This window comes from Agelaius tricolor, unplaced genomic scaffold (genome assembly GCF_023055355.1).
Source record: "Agelaius tricolor isolate 1412-34295 unplaced genomic scaffold, bAgeTri1.0.p SCAF_32, whole genome shotgun sequence".
In the NCBI taxonomy this organism is placed as follows: Eukaryota; Metazoa; Chordata; class Aves; order Passeriformes; family Icteridae; genus Agelaius; species Agelaius tricolor.
The window spans coordinates 6223599-6243414 of record NW_027269292.1 but is presented as its reverse complement, the minus strand read 5'-3'; the positions used below and the strand labels follow the sequence as shown (position 1 = coordinate 6243414).

General features: G+C 57.8%; 2 protein-coding genes and 1 long non-coding RNA gene across 5 annotated transcripts in view; all 3 read left to right on the top strand.

Moving 5' to 3' along the window:
- The window catches only part of RPTOR (regulatory associated protein of MTOR complex 1), a 108928-nt gene extending 96212 nt beyond the window's left edge, over nt 1-12716 (top strand). For both annotated transcript variants that reach the window (XM_071451539.1, XM_071451538.1), the window contains 6 exons: nt 974-1080; nt 4121-4248; nt 4653-4739; nt 7452-7568; nt 8377-8506; nt 10403-12716. In XM_071451539.1, coding sequence (XP_071307640.1) covers nt 974-1080; nt 4121-4248; nt 4653-4739; nt 7452-7568; nt 8377-8506; nt 10403-10471 — 638 coding nt within the window. In that variant the 3' untranslated portion in view covers nt 10472-12716. The remainder of the gene's footprint in view (nt 1-973; nt 1081-4120; nt 4249-4652; nt 4740-7451; nt 7569-8376; nt 8507-10402) is intronic.
- Nucleotides 1087-3900, top strand: LOC139602044 (uncharacterized). Of its 2 annotated transcripts, none has more exons than XR_011683098.1 (2): nt 1087-2675; nt 2808-3900. It is a non-coding gene; the product is annotated as an uncharacterized lncRNA (long non-coding RNA). The 2 variants fall into 2 exon arrangements; XR_011683097.1 differs by having other exon boundaries at nt 2742-3900.
- A 686-nt stretch (nt 12717-13402) lies between the features above and the next one.
- CHMP6 (charged multivesicular body protein 6) lies at nt 13403-17968 on the top strand. Its single transcript, XM_071451367.1, has 8 exons — nt 13403-13526; nt 13894-14003; nt 14469-14556; nt 15624-15710; nt 15802-15867; nt 15956-16036; nt 16430-16484; nt 17653-17968. Exons 1-8 carry the CDS (start codon nt 13464-13466, stop codon nt 17703-17705), a joined length of 603 nt encoding a protein of 200 aa, XP_071307468.1. The 5' UTR covers nt 13403-13463; the 3' UTR covers nt 17706-17968.
- The last annotated feature ends 1848 nt before the right edge of the window (nt 17969-19816 follow it).

Below are 19816 nucleotides of genomic sequence, written 5' to 3'. Positions count from 1 at the left end.
TGCTCTGAGGCAGGAATTCTGCTCTGAGGGGCAGGAATTCTGCTCTGAAAGGCTGGGGTGCTGCTGCTGTCCCTGCCCTCCCGGGGGCTGGGGACAGACACCAAGCCCGGAGCTCTTCTCTGGTTCCCTCCTGCGGTGCTCGGGGGTTGTTGTTTGTGTTTCTAACGCGGTGTGGATGGGCCTTGGCGCTGAGCTTCCCCTGCAGACTGTGCTGTGCCTCCGGGCTGAGGAGCAGAGGCTCCTGCCAGGGTGCTGGAGCTGCTGGAGCTGCTGGAGCTGCTCTCAGTGCTGGCTGCTCCCTCCTCACCAGTCCTGCAGCAAACTGGCTTGTGCTGCCAGCAGCTGTTAAATTCACCCCACTGCAGCCCTGACCGGGCTGCTCCATGGCCAGGAGCATCTCCCACACCCTCCTGGCAGGAGGAGGAACCAGCCCAGGAGCTCCCAGGTCTTGCTGTGTGCGGTGGCCCCAGCTGAGTCTCTTCAATCAGCATTTGATGTGCTGGTGGTGCTGGGCACTGCCCTGGCCACGGCAGCTCCTGGGATTGTGCTCCCCTCCCACAGGGACCTGGCTCCTCTCAGCGCCCACCAGGGGCAAAGCAGGGCTTGGAGTCAAACCCAGGAGCAGCTGGAGCTGTGGGGTGTGTGTGTGTAATTGGGGGTGTGTGTGTGTGTGTGTGTGTGTGTGTAAAATTCTGTGTGTGTGTGTGTAATTCTGTGGTGTGTAATTGTGTGTGTGTGTGTGTGTGTGTGTGTGTGTGTGTAATTCTGTGTGTGTGTAATTCTGTGTGTGTGTGTGTGTAATTCTGTGTGTGTGTAATTGTGTGTGTGTGTAATTCTGTGTGTGTGTAATTCTGTCTGTGCGTGTGTGATTCTGCGTTTCCTCTGGCGGTGCCTGGCACACCCTGGTGCCTTGCAGGGGTGCAGCTCAGCCCGTGCTGGCTCTGAGAGGCGCCCCTGCCTTGCTGTGTCTCAGGAGCAGGGATGGTGGTGGACTGGGAGCAGGAGACCGGGCTGCTGATGACCTCTGGGGACGTGAGGATCATCCGCATCTGGGACACGGACCGGGAGATGAAAGTCCAGGTAACGCCTGCTTGTGCAGCACCCTGCCCTGCAGGGCCCATCCAGGGCCCCAGAGCTGCTGGGAGTGCCCTGTGAGGGGCTCCTGGAGCCCCTGCCCCCTGCCCAGGTCAGTAAAACCCCACAGATACTCGGGGACTGTGTCAGGGCTCTCCTGGAAGCTGCTCTGCTCTTCTGGGTGGAAGTGCCTGGGGAAAGCTGAGGCTGTGCAGTGCAGAAGAGGGCACTGGGATGTCAAGGCAGGCTCTGGGATGCAGAAGCAGGCTCTGGAATGTGAGGGCAGGCTCTGGGATGCAGAAGCAGGCTCTGGAATGTGAGGGCAGGCTCTGGGATGCAGAGGAGGGATTTGGGATGCAGAAGCAGGCTCTGGGATGCAGAGGAGGGCTCTGGGATGTGAAGGGAGGCTCTGGGATGTCAAGGGAGGCTCTGGGATGCAGAGGAGGGCTCTGGGATGCAGAAGAGGGCTCTGGGATGCAGAAGAGGGCTCTGGGATGCAGAGGAAGGCTCTGGGATATGAAGGCAGGCTCTGGGATGCAGAGGAGGGCTCTGGGATGCAGAGGAAGGCTCTGGGATGTGAAGGCAGGCTCTGGGATGCAGAGGAAGGCTGTGGGATGCAGAGGAGGGCTCTGGGATGCAGAGGAGGGATTTGGGATGCAGAGGAGGGCTCTGGGATGCAGAGGAGGGCTCTGGGATGCAGAGGAGGGCTCTGGGATGCAGTTGGATTTCACATGGACGGGTAGCTGGAGTAGTGTAGCTGCCTGTGAAGGCACCCACCCACCCCCTGTGCCGTGGAACAGGGAAAAGGCCCTGCCAGAGCCCCTGGCAGCCACAATCACGTGGGAGTTTCTCAGAAATCCCAAGGAGAAGCAGGTGGTCGGTGAGAATGGAGGCACCATGCTGGAATGAAAAGGAAGTGGAGTTTTCAAAGCTTCTCGAAATTAATTACCCTTGGATGAACATTAATTGCGACACTTTGACCCTGCGATGCAGGATAATTAAGCCTCTGTTCATCTTAATTACTTTCACATATTATTTTTTTCTATGCAAATTAGGGAGCGGCAAAATCCAGGAGGCGAACATCTTTTAAATGATGATGATTAATGATTGCACCGAAAGTATCTAAAAACACGTTGTTTCTTTTTTTAATTGCAAAGATTGGGTGTTGAAATTCAAGTGATTGGAACTTCCTGACTCAGTGCCTGGGAAAGTGAGAATCAGCACAAAGAGCAGCGATAATCGAGGCAGATAAAGGCGCCTCCCTCTTTGAACTACAGAAACCCACACCTCTGGCAGCGCTGGGGGAACAAGCGCTTCATTTGCACTTCTGCTGAGTGCTGCTGCTTCAAAGGAGGAGCTGGGCTGGGCAGAGGCTGCGGCAGCCCCAGCCCTGGTGCCTGTCCCAGGCTGGAGCAGCGGCTCCAGGGGTGAACCCGCACCGGGGCAAAGCAGGAGTGAGGTTTGGGATGAGCTCCTGCGGTCCTGCCCAGCCCTGGAAGCTGTGCCCTGGCAGGGGCGGGACGAGAGGGGCTGTAAGGTGCCTCCCAACCCAGCCAATTCCATCGGTCATTCCTGCTTTTATAGTGCTGAGGGGCTTTAAAGTTCCTCCCAACTCAGCCCATTCCATCATTGTCATTCCTGTTTTCACAGTGCTGAGGGGCTTTAAGGTCCCTCCCAACCCAGCCCATGGCATCATTGTCATTCCTGCTTTCGCAGTGCTGAGGGGCTCTAAGGTCCTTCCCAACCTGCCCCTCCCATCCCAGCCCATTCCATCGCTGTCATTCCTGCTTTTGCCCTGCTGAGGGGCTTTAAGGTCCCTCCCAACCCAGCCCATTCCATCATTCTCATTCCTGTTTTTGCAGTGCTGAGGGGCTCTAAGGTCCCTCCCAACCTGTCCTTCCCAACCCAGCCCATTCCATCGTTCTCATTCCTGTTTTTGCAGTGCTGAGGGGCTCTAAGGTCCTTCCCAACCTGTCCTTCCCAACCCAGCCCATGCCATCGCTGTCATTCCTGTTTTTGCAGCGCTGCTCAGCTTCTTTTTGCCGGTTTTAACAAAGTGTTTTTCCTCCCAGCAGGCACGGGGATTATTCTGACAAATTCTTTTGCCTCCAGAAGTAAACAGGGGGCAGTGGCAGCGTGGGTGCCCAGTGTGCTCCCAGCAGAGCTGTCCCTGCAGCTCCAGCTGCCTTTGCCATGTCCCGTTCCCAGCACAGGTCTCTCGTGGGATGCTCTGGGTGTCCCTGTCACACGTGCCACAGCAGGGACAGGAGGCACAGCACTGCCTGCCTTGCTCTGGGCTGTGCCAGGGGCTCAGTGTCCCTCTGGGGCTCAGGGGCACCAGGGCTGCCTCACCCTGTTCAGTGTGAGAGTGGGGATGGGGCAGGAGCTCGGCTCAGGGCCCTGAGTGTCACAGCTGCAGCAGGTCTGGAAGCTGAACAGATGAAATTGGCCATGACAGACCCCAGCTCCCAGCCTAGTTTGGTAAAAAACAGAAGTAAACGAGGCCCCAGGTAAGACAGTGATGGGTCAGATTGGAACTTAAACCAGAAACTCCATTCAATCCTCCAGGCAGACATCCATCCCCCAGCCAATGCACTGAGCAGTGTTAGGAACCCAACCAGCCAAGGGCTCAAGCACCAGAACTCTGAATCCCCCCTAAAAGGGGGTGTCCATCAATGAACTCTGGCTGCTGTCACCTAAGCTCAGGGTGTCCATGTCACTCCTGCTCTGAGCGGGTGAGAGGCAGGACTGTAGAGAGAGCAAAGAGGGCTTTATTCAGGAGAACTGTGTGGTTCAGAGTGACTCCATCCATTCCGTTTGGTTGGTTGGTAACAAAAACACCTTCCTCACCCTCTGTCCTTGAGAAGAGCAGAGAGACAGAGCAGAAAAACACCTGCAGATGGTTTGTACTTAACAAGTGATCGCATCCCTACAGCGCTGTGGGGAACGCTTGCGTTTCTCTCTCTGTGTCCCATGGCACCCACGTGTCCAGCTGTGTGACCAACACGGTGGTGTCTGTGTGTCTGTGTGTCCGTGTGTGCCGCAGGACATTCCCACGGGAGCTGACAGCTGTGTCACCAGCCTGTCCTGCGACTCCCACCGCTCGCTCATCGTGGCGGGGCTGGGCGACGGCTCCATCCGCGTCTTCGACAGGAGGATGGCCCTGAGCGAATGGTACTGGTAACCCCTTCCTGCCCGGGCCCGGGCCCTCCCTCTGCTCCTTCTCCTTCCCTTGACATTTCCTTGACATTTCCTTTCCTTGAAATTTCCTTTCCTTTCCTTGAAATTGCCTTGAAATTTCCTTTCCTTGAAATTTCCTTTGAAATTTCCTTTCCTTTCCTTGAAATTGCCTTTCCCCTTTTCCTTTCCCCTTTTCCTTTCCCCCTTTTTCCTTTCCCCTTTTCCTTTCCCCTTTTCCTTTCCCCTTTTCCTTTCCCCTTTTCCTTTCCCCCTTTTTCCTTTCCCCTTTTTCCTTTCCCCTTTTCCCTTCCCCCTTTTTCCCTTCCCCCTTTTTCCCTTCCCCCTTTTTCCCTTCCCCTTTTTCCCCTCTCCCCTCTCACGTGTCCCTTTGTCCCCAGCCGTGTCATGACCTACCGTGAGCACACAGCCTGGGTGGTGAAGGCTTACCTGCAGAAGCACCCCGAGGGCAACATCATGAGTGTCAGGTACAGGGAGCTCTCCTGGGGCTGTTTGCCACACTCACTGTTTGGTTTTTTGGTTTTCTCCTGGGGCTCTTTGCCACCCTCACAGTTTGGTTTTCTCCTGGGGCTCTTTGCCACACTCACAGTTTGGTTTTCTCCTGCCACACTCAGTTTGGTTTTCCCTGGATCTGTTTGCCACACTCACAATTTGGTTTTTTGGTTTTCTCCTGGGGCTCTTTGCCAGACTCACAGTTTGGTTTTCCCTGGGTCTGTTTGCCACACTCACAGTTTGGTTTTTTGGTTTTCCCTGGGGCTCTTTGCCACACTCACAGTTTGGTTTTCTCCTGCCACACTCACAGTTTGGTTTTTCCTGCCACACTCACAGTTTGGTTTTTCCTGCCACACACTCACAGTTTGGTTTTCCCTGGGGCTCTTTGCCACACTCACAGTTTGGTTTCTCCTGCCACACTCCCAGTTCAGTTTTCTCCTGCCACACTCACGGTTTGGTTTCTCCTGCCACACTCACAGTTTGGTTTCTCCTGCCACACTCCCAGTTCAGTTTTCTCCTGCCACACTCACAGTTTGGTTTCTCCTGCCACACACTCACAGTTTGGTTTTCTCCTGCCACACTCACAGTTTCATTTTCCCCTCAAGTTTGTCCCTGGTGCTCCAGCAGCTGGCAGGCTGAAGCTCAGGGCTCTGGCCTGTGCTTCAGTGATCACCTCCTGCTCCAGGCTGGCTGGAGGGAGGCAGGAGGGATGTGGGGCTCTGCTGGGGGGGACTGGGGGTGAAAAGGAGCTGGAATCACCAGGGGTGTGAGGGGAAAGGGAGGGAGCAGGAACTGGCTGTGAATATCTTGTGCTGAGGGGGCTTCACTGCCAACAGCTCCGTGGGGACATCTGGGAGGGAACAAGAAGGTGGAAGGTGCATCTGGCAGGCACATTCCTGGGCAGGATTCCTGTGCAATTCCCTAAATCCATCCCTGCTGCCTGGTAAATACTGCAGCCAGAGCAGCAGGTACTGATTTGGCCATTAAGGAGCAGCAGAACAGAATTTATTGTCACAAAGCCACCGTTTGCACACAAAGAGCCTCTTTCTCTTGATTAGAAAATGGAAACAAAACATAATTTTCTGGGATTCAGAACATTCCTGAGGCGGGGGATGGGCCAGCAAAAATGTATTAAGATTTTCAAACAGGGGATTATGTGATGCAGCTGCCAGATTTGTCGAGCTCCCATATTGGAGTTTTTAATCTTGCTGTCCATAAGCTCCTCCAGCAGCTCCAGGGGTCAGGTCCCTGTGCCCAGGGCTGAGGGCTGGCAGTGCCCTCTCCTCAGAGCCCTTGCAGCCCGGGAGCTGCTCCTGGGGCTGCAGGGCTGGAAGGGAATGTTGGCCTTCAAAAGGGCAGAGGAGCTCAGGCTGGGGAGCTGAGCCACCTCCCTCCCAGCTCCTCCCAGTTCCCCCTGCTTCAGCTGGCAGCAAAATCCAAGGAAAAAATGGCAGGACATGGTGAGGTCCTGGTGTCCAGACACTTTTGGGGTAAGGGGTGCCACCAGCACATCCCCTCTGCTTGCAGCTTCCCAAGGCCATTTCCTGCTGTGCAAAGCAGCAGGAATTTGGGGCTGGGTGTACTGGGTGTGCCAGAGCAGGGAGGGCACACTCAGCAATGGGTTGGGACTGAGAGAGGCAGTGTGGGATCAGTGAGGGATCAGCAATGATTGATCAGCAATTTGGGATCAGCAGTGTGGGATCAGCAGTGATTGATCAGCACTGTGGGGTCAGCACTGTGGGGTCACTCCCAGCTGTTCCCTCAGCACAGAACGTGCTGTGGGTGGGATCAGATCCTGGCCCTGGTGGAACCCAGCCGTGTCTGTTCCCTCTCCCAGTGCCCCACGGAGGAGTTTGGCCCACGGGCAGCCCCACAGCTGCGTTCCCTGGGGCTCTGGGGGCTCTGGGGCTCTGGGGCTCTGTTTCTGTGTCCCAGGCTGGCTCTGGGGCTCTGGGGCTCTGTTTCTGTGTCCCAGGCTGGCTCTGGGGCTCTGGGGCTCTGTTTCTGTGTCCCAGGCTGGCTCTGGGGCTCTGGGGCTCTGTTTCTGTGTCCCAGCCTGGCTCTGGGGCTCTGGGGGCTGTTTCTGTGTCCCAGGCTAGCTCTGGGGCTCTGGGGGCTGTTTCTGTGTCCCAGGCTGGCTCTGGGGCTCTGGGGGCTGTTGCTGTGTCCCAGCCTGGCTCTGGGGCTCTGGGGCTCTGTTTCTGTGTCCCAGGCTGGCTCTGGGGCTCTGTTTCTGTGTCCCAGGCTGGCTCTGGGGCTCTGGGGCTCTGTTTCTGTGTCCCAGGCTGGCTCTGGGGGCTGTTGCTGTGTCCCAGGCTGGCTCTGGGGCTCTGGGGGCTGTTGCTGTGTCCCAGCCTGGCTCTGGGGCTCTGGGGGCTGTTTCTGTGTCCCAGGCTAGCTCTGGGGCTCTGGGGGCTGTTTCTGTGTCCCAGGCTGGCTCTGGGGCTCTGGGGGCTGTTTCTGTGTCCCAGGCTGGCTCTGGGGCTCTGTTTCTGTGTCCCAGGCTGGCTCTGGGGGGTGTTTCTGTGTCCCAGGCTGGCTCTGGGGGCTGTTTCTGTGTCCCAGGCTGGCTCTGGGGGCTGTTTCTGTGTCCCAGGCTGGCTCTGGGGCTCTGGGGGCTGTTTCTGTGTCCCAGGCTGGCTCTGGGGGCTGTTTCTGTGTCCCAGCCTGGCTCTGTGTCGTTGCAGTGTCAATGGGGACGTGCGTTTCTTCGACCCCCGCATGCCCGAGTCCATGAAGGTGCTGCAGATCGTCAAGGGGCTCACGGCCCTGGACATCCACCCCCAGGCCAACCTGTTTGCTTGGTGAGTGCTGCTGCCATCCCTGCAGCTCAGGGAGCTCTGCAGGGAGCACAGGGGGGATCCAGGGGCATCCCAGGGAGGGAGCAGGGCCTGGAGTGCTGGGATGAGGGGGAATGGCTTCCCACTGCCAGAGGGCAGGGGTACATGGGACACTGGGGAAATCCTTCCTGGGAGGGTGGGCAGGCCCTGGCACAGGTGCCCAGTGAAGCTGGGGCTGCCCCTGGGTCCCTGGCAGTGTCCCAGGCCAGGTTGGATGGCCTGGGAGCATCTGGGACAGTGGGAGGTGTCCCTGCCATGAGAGGGTGGAACAAGATGGGCTTTGAGGTCTCTCTCAACCCCAGCCATTCCATGATCCCTGGAGAGGATGATTTAAGGTCTCTCTCGACCCCAACCATTCCATGATCCCTGGAGAGGATGATTTGTCTCCACAGGCATCATTCATGGGGTGCTGTTGGCTGTACTGTTTTTAACCCCACCCCAGCAGTGCAGCTTCTTTCCTGTGCTTGCTGCTCAGGAGCTTTATCCCTGTTTTACCCCTCAGTGAACCCTGGACACCAGCTCCCTGTTCTGTGTTTGTGGGCTGTGCCTGGGGACCAGCAGCTGCTCCACAGCCTGTTTGGGGTGCTCTGGCTGTGTTTGGGCATCAGTTCTCTGTGTTTTCCTGTCCCAGGTGTCCGCTGTGGTTCTGGCCACCGGTCAGTGCTCTCCCACTCGGGCACATGGCCTGGCACACAGCTCAGCCATTTTGCAGCAGCAGTTTTGTCCCCTCCCAGCACTCCCAGTGACTCCAGTTGTGTCCCTTCCCTTCCAGTGGCTCCATGAACCAGTTCACTGCCATCTACAACGGCAACGGGGAGCTCATCAACAACATCAAGTACTACGATGGCTTCATGGGCCAGAGAGTGGGAGCCATCAGCTGCCTGGCCTTCCACCCCCACTGGGTCTGTACCCTCCTGCTGCCATGGTGGGGTGGCACAGGGACCCCCTGGGATGAGGGGAGCTGGCCCAGCCCAGCCCTGCAGGATCCAGCAGTTCTGGGATGAGGGGAGCTGTCCCAGCCCAGCTGTGCAGGATCCAGCAGTTCTGGAATGAGGGGAGCTGTCCCAGCCCAGCCCTGCAGGTTCCAGCAGCCCCAGGGTGAGGGGAGCTGTCCCTCCCTGGTTCCAGCAGCTCCTGAGCCCGTCCAGCTGAGCTGCAGCCCCATCCCAGCCCCGGGAGCTGTCCGAGGTGCCAGCAGCACTCCCCAGATTCCTGAATTCCTGGGCTTGTTCACTCCCAGCTGCCTCACTGGGCTGCTCTCACCTCAGGAAGTGAAAGTGCACCTCAGGAAAATGGGAGAGCTGTGGGAATTAAAGGCATGAGCTGGGACAGCTGGAATGAGGCAGAGCAGAGGGAGATTCTGGGGTCTGGAATCTCTGCCTCACAGCTGGAGTGAGGTAGAGCAGGAGATTCTGGGGAGTCACAGCTGGAATGAGACAGAAGGAGATTCTGGAGTCTGTCACAGCTGGAATGAGGCAGAGCAGAAGGAGATGTTGGGGTCTGGCCCAGCTGGAATGGGGCAGAACAAAAGGAGATTCTGGAGTCTGGCCCAGCTGGAATGGGGCAGAACAAAAGGAGATTCTGGAGTCTGGCCCAGCTGAGGGGCTCTGCAGTGCTTCCACAGAGAACCTGGGTGCTGCTCAGGGAAGAGGGAGGTCCCATCTGTGTAGTGGACTTTGCACACCCAGGGAGGAGAATAAGTGGAGGAGCTGGAAAACCTAAGAAAACAATGAATGGATGGGAAAACATCCATTTAAATAACAAGAGTTATTTTAGAAACCTGCAGATCAGCTCACAAATATTTTAATATGTAATGGGAAGAGCAGTTTGCTCTTTAAACAAGCAAAGCAAAGCCCTGTCCGGAGGGGCCAGGTCCCCTCACTGCAGGAAATTCTCATTTTCAGCCCAGCCATGGCTCCTAACGAGCAGATTTGCAGTCATTTAGGGAAATTATGTTGGCAGTTGGCAACTAATAGTGCCCATAATTTTCTCCTGTGGCTGAAATGGGCCTATAACTCCTGCAGAGCTGTGGAGCAGCTGGGTCACTGACACCTGTGCCTGTCACTGCTCCACAGCTGGACCTTGGAGTGGGTCACAGGAGGGAGCTGGGCAGGGAATGGAGCCCCAGGAGGGGCTGAGAGAGCTGGGCAGGGGCTGGGAAGGGAATGGAGCCCCAGGAGGGGCTGAGGGAGCTGGGAAGGGAATGGAGCCCCAGGAGGGGCTGAGGGAGCTGGGAAGGGAATGGGAAGGGAATGGAGCCCCAGGAGGGGCTGAGAGAGCTGGGCAGGGGCTGGGAAGGGAATGGAGCCCCAGGAAGGGCTGAGGGAGCTGGGAAGGGAATGGAGCCCCAGGAGGGGCTGGGGGAGCTGGGCAGGGAATGGGAAGGGAATGGAGCCCCAGGAGGGGCTGAGGGAGCTGGCAGGGGCTCAGCCTGGAGCAAAGGAGGCTCAGGGGGCCCTTGTGGCTCTGCACAAGTCCCTGCCAGGAGGGCACAGCCCCAGGTCGGGCTGTGCTCCAGGGCACAGGGACAGGAGCAGAGGGAACGGCCTCAGGCTGGGCCAGGGCAGCTCAGGGTGGGCACAGCAGGAATTTCCCCATGGAAAGGGGCTCAGGCCTTGGCGCTGCCCAGGGAGGGTTGCAGTGCCCATCCCTGGAGCTGCCCCGGGAGGCACAGGGGGGATGTGTCACCCTAGGACAGGAGGGAGGGGTGTCCTGGCCGGTGCTGTGGGTGACCCCTGCGGGCTCCCCCAGCCCGGGCCAGGTGTGACCGTGTCCCTTTGTCCCTCTGCTCTCCGCAGCCCCACCTGGCCGTCGGCAGCAATGACTTCTACATCTCGGTGTACTCGGTGGAGAAGAGGATCAGATGACGGCCCCAGGGGGGGCTCCTGTACATAGAGAAATCATCGACTTGAATGTTTCGTGTTGGCTGCTGCTGCACCCCATAACTTGAACATTTGTTCTTCTGACTTAGCTACTGATGGGTTTGACAAGGGGAAGAGACAATCTCCTGGTTTTGTTTTGTTTTGTTTTCCAGCTATATCCTCTCAAAGCTACAGAAAAGGAACATTTATTTTTGTTTCCAGTGGTTGGCTTCTCTGTCAGAAACACGGCTCCTGAGCTCCAAAGGACTTGGATGAGGCAACGCCCTTGAGAAGGGTCTCGTTTTAGTCTTTGTTCCTTGTTTTGCTGCAGTGTGGGTTCTTCAAGGACTGTCAGGACTCACCTCCAGCTCCACAGGACCCTCCAGCTGCTGCCAACCCTGTGCCAAACCCAGCTGCTGGGCCAGGGCAGCCACCCCAGCAGGGCAGCATGAGCCTCCTCCTCCTCCTCCTCCTCCTGCCTGCACCTGCTCCCCCTGCAAGCAAGGACAGAGGGGACCTGGTGGCCTGGGCAGGCAGGGGTCCCGCAGGAAGGGGCTCAGGGAGATGGCAGGAGCAGGGCAGGACGTCCCACACCATAAAGCTGCGTGTGAGGAAGAGGAGGGCAGAAAGGGAGCGAAGATCTCTGACGTCCCAGCGAGCCTGGAGCACTTCAGTGGTGTCACCACCTTCCAGCCAGGCCCAGGGTGCCCGTGGGGAGCTGGGGGCACCTCGGGCACTGCTGCCACTGTCCCTGTGCCACCTGCACAGCCACAGAGCTGTGCCCATCCTGCTCCCTGTGCTCCCCACGGCTGCTGGGCACCAGGAGAGGCCAGGACTGGGCACCCAGAGCTGCACACCATGGCTGGGGCTCACCTGCCCCTCTGGGAGCAGGCATGGGAGCACCTGGGCATGGAGAATGGTGAGGAGGAGGAGGAGGAAGGCAGCTCTGAGCTCCCTCATCCCAGCTGTCCAGGCAAGGCCTGCTCCATCTCTGCACCTTCCATGTCTGAATAATGAATGTTTTGTGCCCTGGGATCCCTGCTGGGGCTGGGGATGGGTGTGGGAAGGCAGAGCACAGCCAAGAGACAGAACTCACTGCAGGAATTGCCAGTGCTCCCCCAGCAGTGCCACGGGATCTGCAGGCTCCAGCAGAGTCAGGGGAGGGCTCAGAACCTTCTGTGAGTGAACTGAGGGGAACACAGTGAGGGAAGGGCTCAGAACCCTCTGAACTGCCGGGTGTGCAGGGGGAATGCAGTGAGGGAAGGGCTCAGAACCCTCTGTCAGGGAACTGAGGGGAACACAGTGAGGGAAGGGCTCAGAACCTTCTGTGAGTGAAACTGAGGGGAACACAGTGAGGGAAGGGCTCAGAACCCTCTGTCAGGGAACTGAGGGGAACACAGTGAGGGAAGGGCTCAGAACCTTCTGTGAGTGAAACTGAGGGGAACACAGTGAGGGAAGGGCTCAGAACCCTCTGTCCCTGTGCAAGAAGGGCTCAGAGCCCTCTGCCAGCTGTGCAGAGGGGATGATGCAGTGAGAGAAGGGCTCAGAGCCCCTGTCCCTGTGCTGGCCCTGGCTGCCCCATGCCCCCCGTGCTGCTGCTGGCACCGGGTCCCTGTGTGCCCCCCAGGCTCAGGGGCTCTGCCTGGAGAGGTCCCAAGCACGGCATGGAGCTGATGTCGGTGCCCTGAGCACCGTCCCCGCCATCCCAGGATAACCAATCAAAGGCTTGAAACTCCAAAACTACCTAAAAACCCACGTGTAAGTTACCCAGAGTTAATTATGGTCTAACAGAGCTGTGCCTCGTCCCGGGCTGCCCGCGGGGGTGGGAGCAGAGTTTGGGATCTCACATAACCCTTAACATTCACAGCTTCAAGAAAAAAAATGGATTTTTAACTCGTATCAGTGTGTTTGTGAAAGGAACAGGACATTCCTGGCATGTGGGAGCTGCTGCTCCTGCCTGGCTCTGGTGCAGCCCCACGCCCAGGATGGGGAATTTTAAGGAAATTTTGGGCTTTTACCTGAGCGTGTGTGGACTGTGCTTCCACAGGTCTGATGCAGAGATTCAATCATGGGATCACAGAGTTTAACCAAGGGTCTGGAGAGCGTCCTACCTTAAAAGTTCACTTATCTCTATTTATTTTACAAAAATAAAGTTTAAAAAAATTATATAAAAACCCCCACACGATTGTAATGTGAGAGTAAAAACGATTACAGACAAATAAATGGTTAATAAAAAATAAATGCAGAAACACTTCCTGGTGTGAGGATCCTTGTGTGGGGCTGGGGGAGGCCCAGGAGGAGCCAGGTGGGATTTGGGGTGCAGGGCTCGGGGTCTGGCTGTCACAGAGGGGGTGTTGGTGACAGATGAGTGTGCCAGCAGCAATGGCAGTGCCAGGGGGCAAATGCAGCTCTGGGCACTGGCTGCAGCCAGAGGGATCCGTGGATCCTGGCAGTGCCAGGGACACCATGGGCTTGGGGGCTCTTCCACCCCAAACAATTCCATCACTCTGGGAGTAAATCAGAGTTATCCCTGTAACCCCAACCCCTGCAGCCTCCCTCCATACCTCCCATCCCCTAGATCCTATTCCCTACATCCCACTCCCCATATTATCCCCATTCCCTAGATTATTATCTACATTCCCAATATTATTATCCCCATTCCCAATACTTCTATTCCCATTCCAATATTATTATCCTAATTCCCGACATTATTATTATTATTCCCATTCCCGAAATTATTACCTCCCTTCCCGATATCATTATCCCCATTCCTGGTATTATCCCAATTCCCGATATTTTAATTCCCATTCCCGATATTTTAATCCCCATTACCGATATTATTTTAATTAATTCCCATTCCCGATATTCCCGTCCCCAGCGCGCCCCCCAGCGCTTCTCTCCCGGCGCTGCCGCGCTCGCTGCGCGTTGTGAGGGGCCGGGCCCCTCGCGGCCGCCGTCGGGGGCGGGCCGGGCCGGGCCGGGCCGGGCAGGAGCGGCCATGGGGAACCTGTTCGGGCGGAAACGGCGGAGCCGCGTCACGGAGCAGGACCGGGCCGTGCTGGTGAGGGGGGATGGACCGGGATGGACCGGGCCGGGCTGGGGAGTGGGGAGAGAGCGGGACAGACCGGGGAGTGGGGGAGAGCGGGACAGACCGGGCCGGGCTGGGGAGCGGGGCATGGAGCGGGCCGTGCCGGGGAGCGGGGGCACGGACCGAACCGGACCGGGGAACGGGGGGATGGACCGGGCCGTGCCGGGGAGTGGGGAGAGAGCGGGACGGACCGGGCCGTGCTGGGGCTGAGGGACCCCCGGTGCTGTCGCTGACACGGCGGGGACAGACCGGGCTGGGGAACGGCGGTGCTGGAGGGGGCGTGGAGCTGTCAGGGCTGAGCTGTGACCCCTGTCCGTCCCCCTGTCCGTCTGTCCCGCAGCAACTGAAGCAGCAGCGGGACAAGCTCCGGCAGTACCAGAAGCGGCTGAGCCTGGGGCTGGAGCGGGAGCGGGCGCTGGCCCGGCAGCTGCTCCGGGACGGCAAGAAAGAGTGAGGGACAGGGTCACCGGGGCCGGGGGGCCAGGGGGACAGTGCCACCGCCAGGGTGTCACCGGGACGTGACACTTATCCCCATTCCCGATAGTTTAATCAATTCCCATTCCCGATATTTTAATTCCCATTCCCGCTGTGCTGGGGGAATTGGGATGGGTTTGGGTTGGAGGGACCTCAAAGCCCATCCCATGCCACCCCTGCCATGGCAGGGACACCTTCCACTGCCCCAGGGTGTTCCACACCTGCCCAGGGATCCAGGGGCAGCCCCAGCTCCTGCCCACCCTCCCAGGGCAGGATTTATTCCCAATACCCACTTTGCTCATCCTTGCTGCTCACAGGAGCAGGTCCAGGCTGCCAATTCAGCTCCACACGAGTTGTCCCCTTTTAGCAGAAGCACAGAACAAGTGTGGCTGTGGTGGGCTCCTTTGGGCTCCAGTTGCTTCATCCCTCTGTGTCCTTCAGGAAAGCCATGCTCCTGCTGAAGAAGAAACGGTACCAGGAGCAGCTGCTGGATAAAACAGAGAACCAGATCAGCAACCTGGAGCGGATGGTGAGCCAGGCCTGGGGCTCTCCTGGGGTGGGGATCCCCTGGAATTCCATTCCATTCCAGCTAGCAGGTGTTCAGCCTCTGTCCAAGGGCAAATGTCTCCAAAATTGTGTGCGAACCACAATTTTCCCTGGAGTCACAGAGTGGTGTGTTTAAAACTGCAGGTTCCCTGCTAAATGTGTGGTTTGGAAATTGCTGAAAGGTTACTCACAGGGGAGATGGCTGCACTGGGGCCTTCCTGGCTTGTGTCAGCCCTGTCATTTCAGAACTGGATGTGTTTGGGTTTGGGGAGGGCTCAGCTGGGGCTGGAAGCTGGAAAATCTGGTGAAATCACCTCAAGGGCTGTTGGACCTGCTGGTGCAGCTTCCTGGGCTGAGCTTTTTGTGTGGATGTTTCCTGCTGCTGGTGCCACTGACAGCACTGAAGGGCTCCACTGATTGCTCCGTGCAGCTTCTCTGTGGCCCTGGCAGCCTGTGTGTGCCTAAGAGTGGCAGCCATGGCATTATTTAGGTGGGAAGAGCCCTCTGAGCCCAGTTGCTCCCCAGCACTGCCAAGGCCACCTCTGTCCCCAGCTGCCACATCCCCATGTCTGTCACAGGCATCTTTTATGGAAAATCCTTTCCTTAGGATTTTTCCTCCTGGGAAGCTGAGAGGCCTCAGGAATAAAATGTAACCAATGGTTATCTGCTGCTGTGGGATGCAACAGGTGCATCTGGGGTTGGGCTCATGTGGGTGTTTCTAATTAATGGCCAATCACAGCCCAGCTGGCTCGGACAGAGAATGAGCCACAAGCCTTTGTTATCATTCTTTCTTTTTCTATTCTTAGCCAGCCTTCTGATGAAATCCTTTCTTCTATTCTTTTAGTATAGTTTTAATGTAATATATATCATAAAATACTAAATCAGCCTTGTGAAACACGGAGTCAGATCCTCGTCTGTTCCCTCATCCTCACACCCCTGTGAACACCATCACACCATGTCTGTTAATCCCTGCAGGGTTCACAGGGCAGCCTGTGCCGTGCCTGGCCAAGGTGTCACAGGCTCCTCTTCCCTTTCTCCTTCCCACTGCAGGTCCAGGACATTGAATTCACCCAGATTGAAATGAAGGTCATCGAGGGCCTCAAGATAGGCAACGAGTGTCTGAACAAAATGCACCAGGTACCCGTGGCTGGGGCACTTCAGAGGGGCCTGGCTGCAGCTGCCTCCCTGCTGGCCCCTCCCACACCTGGACTTTGGCTCTGCCCTTCAGGTTATGTCCATAGAAGAGGTGGAAAGGATAATAGGAGAGACCCAGGATGCTGTGGAGTACCAGAGGGTGCGTGCATGGAGGGCTGGCACAGAGCTGCTGGGCTGGGCACTCACCCACCAGGCTGAGGTGTGATGTCCTTCCCTCTCCCCCACAGCAAATAGACGAGCTCCTGGCTGGCAGCCTGACTGAGGAGGATGAAGATGCCATTCTAGAAGAATTAAATGCTATTACTCAGGTGGGGTTGATGTTTTTGTGGTTAAAATCCCCATTTTCAGAAAGCTGTTTTTAGCAGCAGTTAAAGAGCACCTTTTTGCTGCTCTCAGAGCTCAGTCTGGGGGAAATGTGGGCCATTGCTCCCCCCTTTTTGCTGCTCTCAGAGCTCCTCTTGGGGGAGATGTGGGCCATTGCTCCCCCCTTTTTGCTGCTCTCAGAGCTCAGTCTGGGGGAGATGTGGGCCATTGCTCCCCCCTTTTTGCTACTCTCAGAGCTCAGTCTGGGGGAGATGTGGGCCATTGCTCCCCCCTTTTTGCTGCTCTCAGAGCTCCTCTAGGGGGAGATGTGGGCCATTGTCCCCCGTGCTTGCCCCAGCTGTGACATGTGTGACACATTGTCTGTCGTGTCCCTGCAGGAACAGTTGGAGCTCCCAGAAGTTCCTTCAGAGCCGCTCCCAGAGAAGATCCCAGGTATGTTCTCCTTGCACAGCTTTGGCTTCGGGTGCTCCTGTCCCCTGCAGTGCCCTGAGCCCCTGTCCCAGTGTGAGTGTCCTGGGGGAAGGGAGGGGACAGCAGCTCCTGCAGTGGGACAGGCCCAGCTGAGCCCTCGCTGCAGGAGCACCCCAGGCTCCACTCCCTGTTCCATCAGCGTCTGGCATTGCCTTGGGGAGCTCCCTGGGTGACACCTGCTGGCCCTGTCACATCCTGTACCTGCTCTGAGGCACCTCCTGCCCTGAGACACCTCATTCCAGCAGGAGGCTCCAGCAGGAATTCCTTCCTCCCACAGCCCTGGGCTGCTCCCATCACACAGCTCAGGGTGTTTTGTGGATGCTGGACTCACCCTGCACAGCACTGCATTTCCCTGAGCCTTGGCATGACTTGGAGCCCTTCCCACCTCACTTCCCAGTGCTTTGCAAGCAGCTGGATGAGGATCACTGGAGTCCCACAGTCCCAGGATTGTCAGAGCTCGCAGCTGGTGGTCCCTGAGTGTTCCTGAGCAATCTGAAGCCTCAGTGGATGGATTTGTGTGGGAATGAAGCTGGGAAGTGAGAGAGCTCACTAAGAAAGTGACCAAACAGGCCCTGGTGGCCCTGCCTGGCAAGGAGGGAGCCCACTGGGATTCATCAGGTGTCTGTGGTGAGGAGCTGAAAATTCAGTGAAGACTTCTCCTGGAACAGAGGAGACAGCAGAGCCCTGAGCTGTCACTCACAGGAGCGGGACCTCCCTGCCTGTGCAAAGAGGAGCTGGAAGAAGCCATTTCCCTCTGTGGAATCTGCCCAGCAGCAATCTGGCATGTGGGGAATGGGGCTGGTTTCCTTGGAGCTTGTTTACTCCTAAACAGGGCTCAGATGTCAGCACTGAGGCCAAACAAAACAGCCCAGGGGTGAGGGCAGGGCTGGCCCTGCTCCTGCTCCTGCCCAGGATCTGTCCCTGGGCTGGGCATGGTCTGAAAGTCTGTAATTCTTCAGTGCTGTGAAAAAGGGGCATTTCCACATGGGAACGTGGGATTATTTATAACCAATTTCTCTTAGTTCAGGTGCTGTGCAGAGTGGACTCTGAGCCCTGGATCCTCCTCAGCAGATGGCTGCAGGATATTTGCATTCCCTGATTCTGTAACAAGTTTCTTTTCCTTCCACAGAAGTGTCACCCATCAAGAGCAGGCCAAAGCCAGAGCTGGTGGCAGCATCTTAACTCCCAGTGCTGGGGATTCCCCCTCCAAACTCTCCCCCTGGACAGTTTGCCCTCCCAGTGTGGGCTGGGAGCAGGCAATGCCTTGGCAGCATCCCAGCTGTGCTGGGTGGATTGTGGAGCAGGATTCCCTGCACAGGGTGGGGAACCTCAGCTGATTATCGCTCTTGTATCAAGATTATTTTCTAGTGCTTTCTTTTTTTGTAACTTAAACTCCAGACTCACTCAGCTGCGCTGTCTCGGGATTAAACAGCAACTCTAAATCATCCAAAGCCAAAGTTTTTCTCTGTAGGTTTGATTCTGGTGGCCAGTCTGCCTTGGCCAATTCCCAGGAAATCCCATGCTCAGAGTGATCATGTTTGTGCTGGGTGAGCACAGGCCTGTGGAGCACTCTGCTGTCTGTGTCCCTCTGTCCCTGCTCTCTCCTGTGTCCCTCTGTGCAGGGGTGGCCGTGGCCCTGTCCTGCTGCCCTTGGGCAGTGCTGGAGCTCTGGGCTGGATCCCCCTGGCTCACACAGCACCAGCCCAGGCTGGGGTTTGGTTTGGGCCAGGCTCAGCCTGGGTGCTCAGCCCTGCTCTGAGCTGCTGTGAGCTGAGGAGCCGGGCAGGGTTCAGCCCTGGGCTGGCAGAAATCTCCTGCCATGCCAGCATGGAGCTCCTGCCCGTGTCAGGAGCCATCAGGAGCCATCAGGAGCCATCAGGAGCCAGGATTCCTCCCTGGTGGGCTCTGCTGCAGTGCCAGAGTTCAGCTTTGGCAGGGATGGATGATGGATCCCACAGACTCTGCTGCTCCTGCTGGACGTTTCCTCGGGAACTGGACACGTTTCCTGGTGCTGCTGTGGACACGGGGCCTGAAGCTGCAGAAATCACCACTCCAGAGTGCTCTGGGAGCAGCTCAGGGAGCCCCAGCCCCTCTGAGGACTCCTGGGGATGCTGAAGGCTCTGGGACGCTGCTGGCAGCCAGGTGGTGGCAGCCCTGGCTGCTCTTGGACCGAGCTCACCTGCCAGCTTGCAGATGCTCTTCAGGACACTGCAGATCTTCATTTATTATGTTCTTGAAGCCACAAGCCTTCGTCTGCATTTCTGTGACAGCAGAAGGACCAGAGGGTCCTTGGAGACTTTGTGGGGTTGTCATTGGGGTTGTGGGATCTGGTGCTAGACAAAAAGTGACCCCAGGGATGGGGGTGCTGGGCCAGCAGCAGCTCTGGGTGCAGTCGTGCTCTCCATGTCCTCTCTGTTGTGTTCCACAGACTGGCCAGGGCATCCTCCTCCTCCTCCTCGTGTGTCCCCAAGGCAGTGAGTGCCTTGGTGCCCCCCCATTTCCACTGCTGTGTCCTCACTGATGTTCCATAGCAGCCCCCCAGTCCCTGGCCCTGTGTTTGACACCAGCACGGTGCTGCCAGAGCAGCTGCTGCCTCTGGAGCTGCATGGGATGATCCCAGGGCCGTGTCCCTGCTCACCCCAGCCCCGTGGGGACAGCCAGGCCCTGCTGCAGCCCTGCCAGCCCTGCCGGGACAGCTCCTGCTCTGCTGCCGCTGCTTCATTCCCTGCTCAGTCCCGGCTGAGCTGCAACGCTGCCCGTTCCCAGCAGAGAGAGCCTTGGCTTCACCAGAGCCCTGCTGCCAGGAGCAGTTCTCCTTCTTCAGGGCTCCTTCAGCCCGTGCCAGCGGCTGCTGGGCTGTTCAGGGTGGCCCTGCTTCCCCTGCAGGGCTCTCCCGGAGGGGCTGGAAGGGATCTGTCCTGGGAGTGCAGCTTCCACTGCTGCTGCTTTGGGAAATCCCTGTTCCCTGGGCTTGGCATCGCCGCGGGAGAGGCCTGAGGAGGGTGTGCTGCAGGTCCTGTGCTCTGGTTTTGTGTCTGGTGAGCATCCTGGCAGCAGGAGAGATGAGCCAGCCCTCCCAGGGACGCTGTGCCAAGGCCGGGCCGGGCCCTGGTGCCTGCACTCCTCGTGGGTGTGGGGAGGAGGGAGCGGGGCTGGTGCTGAAGGGGTTAATGCAGCTCCTTCCATCGGTCGTTGCCACAGTGGAGGGGCCATTCACCGATCCCGCAGGAAGGTCTGGAGCAGCTCGGCCGCAGCTCCCTCTGCCCATCGCTGCCCCAGCAGCTCCTGCCGGG

Excerpts from the sequence above, each read along its gene's own strand:
- CHMP6 (XM_071451367.1), top strand. The coding sequence starts at position 13,464 with ATGGGGAACCTGTTCGGGCGGAAACGGCGGAGCCGCGTCACGGAGCAG. Across the intron at positions 13,527-13,893 it reads AGCAGGACCGGGCCGTGCTG|CAACTGAAGCAGCAGCGGGA; the intron begins GTGAGGGGGGAT and ends TCTGTCCCGCAG. Across the intron at positions 14,004-14,468 it reads CTCCGGGACGGCAAGAAAGA|GAAAGCCATGCTCCTGCTGA; the intron begins GTGAGGGACAGG and ends TGTGTCCTTCAG.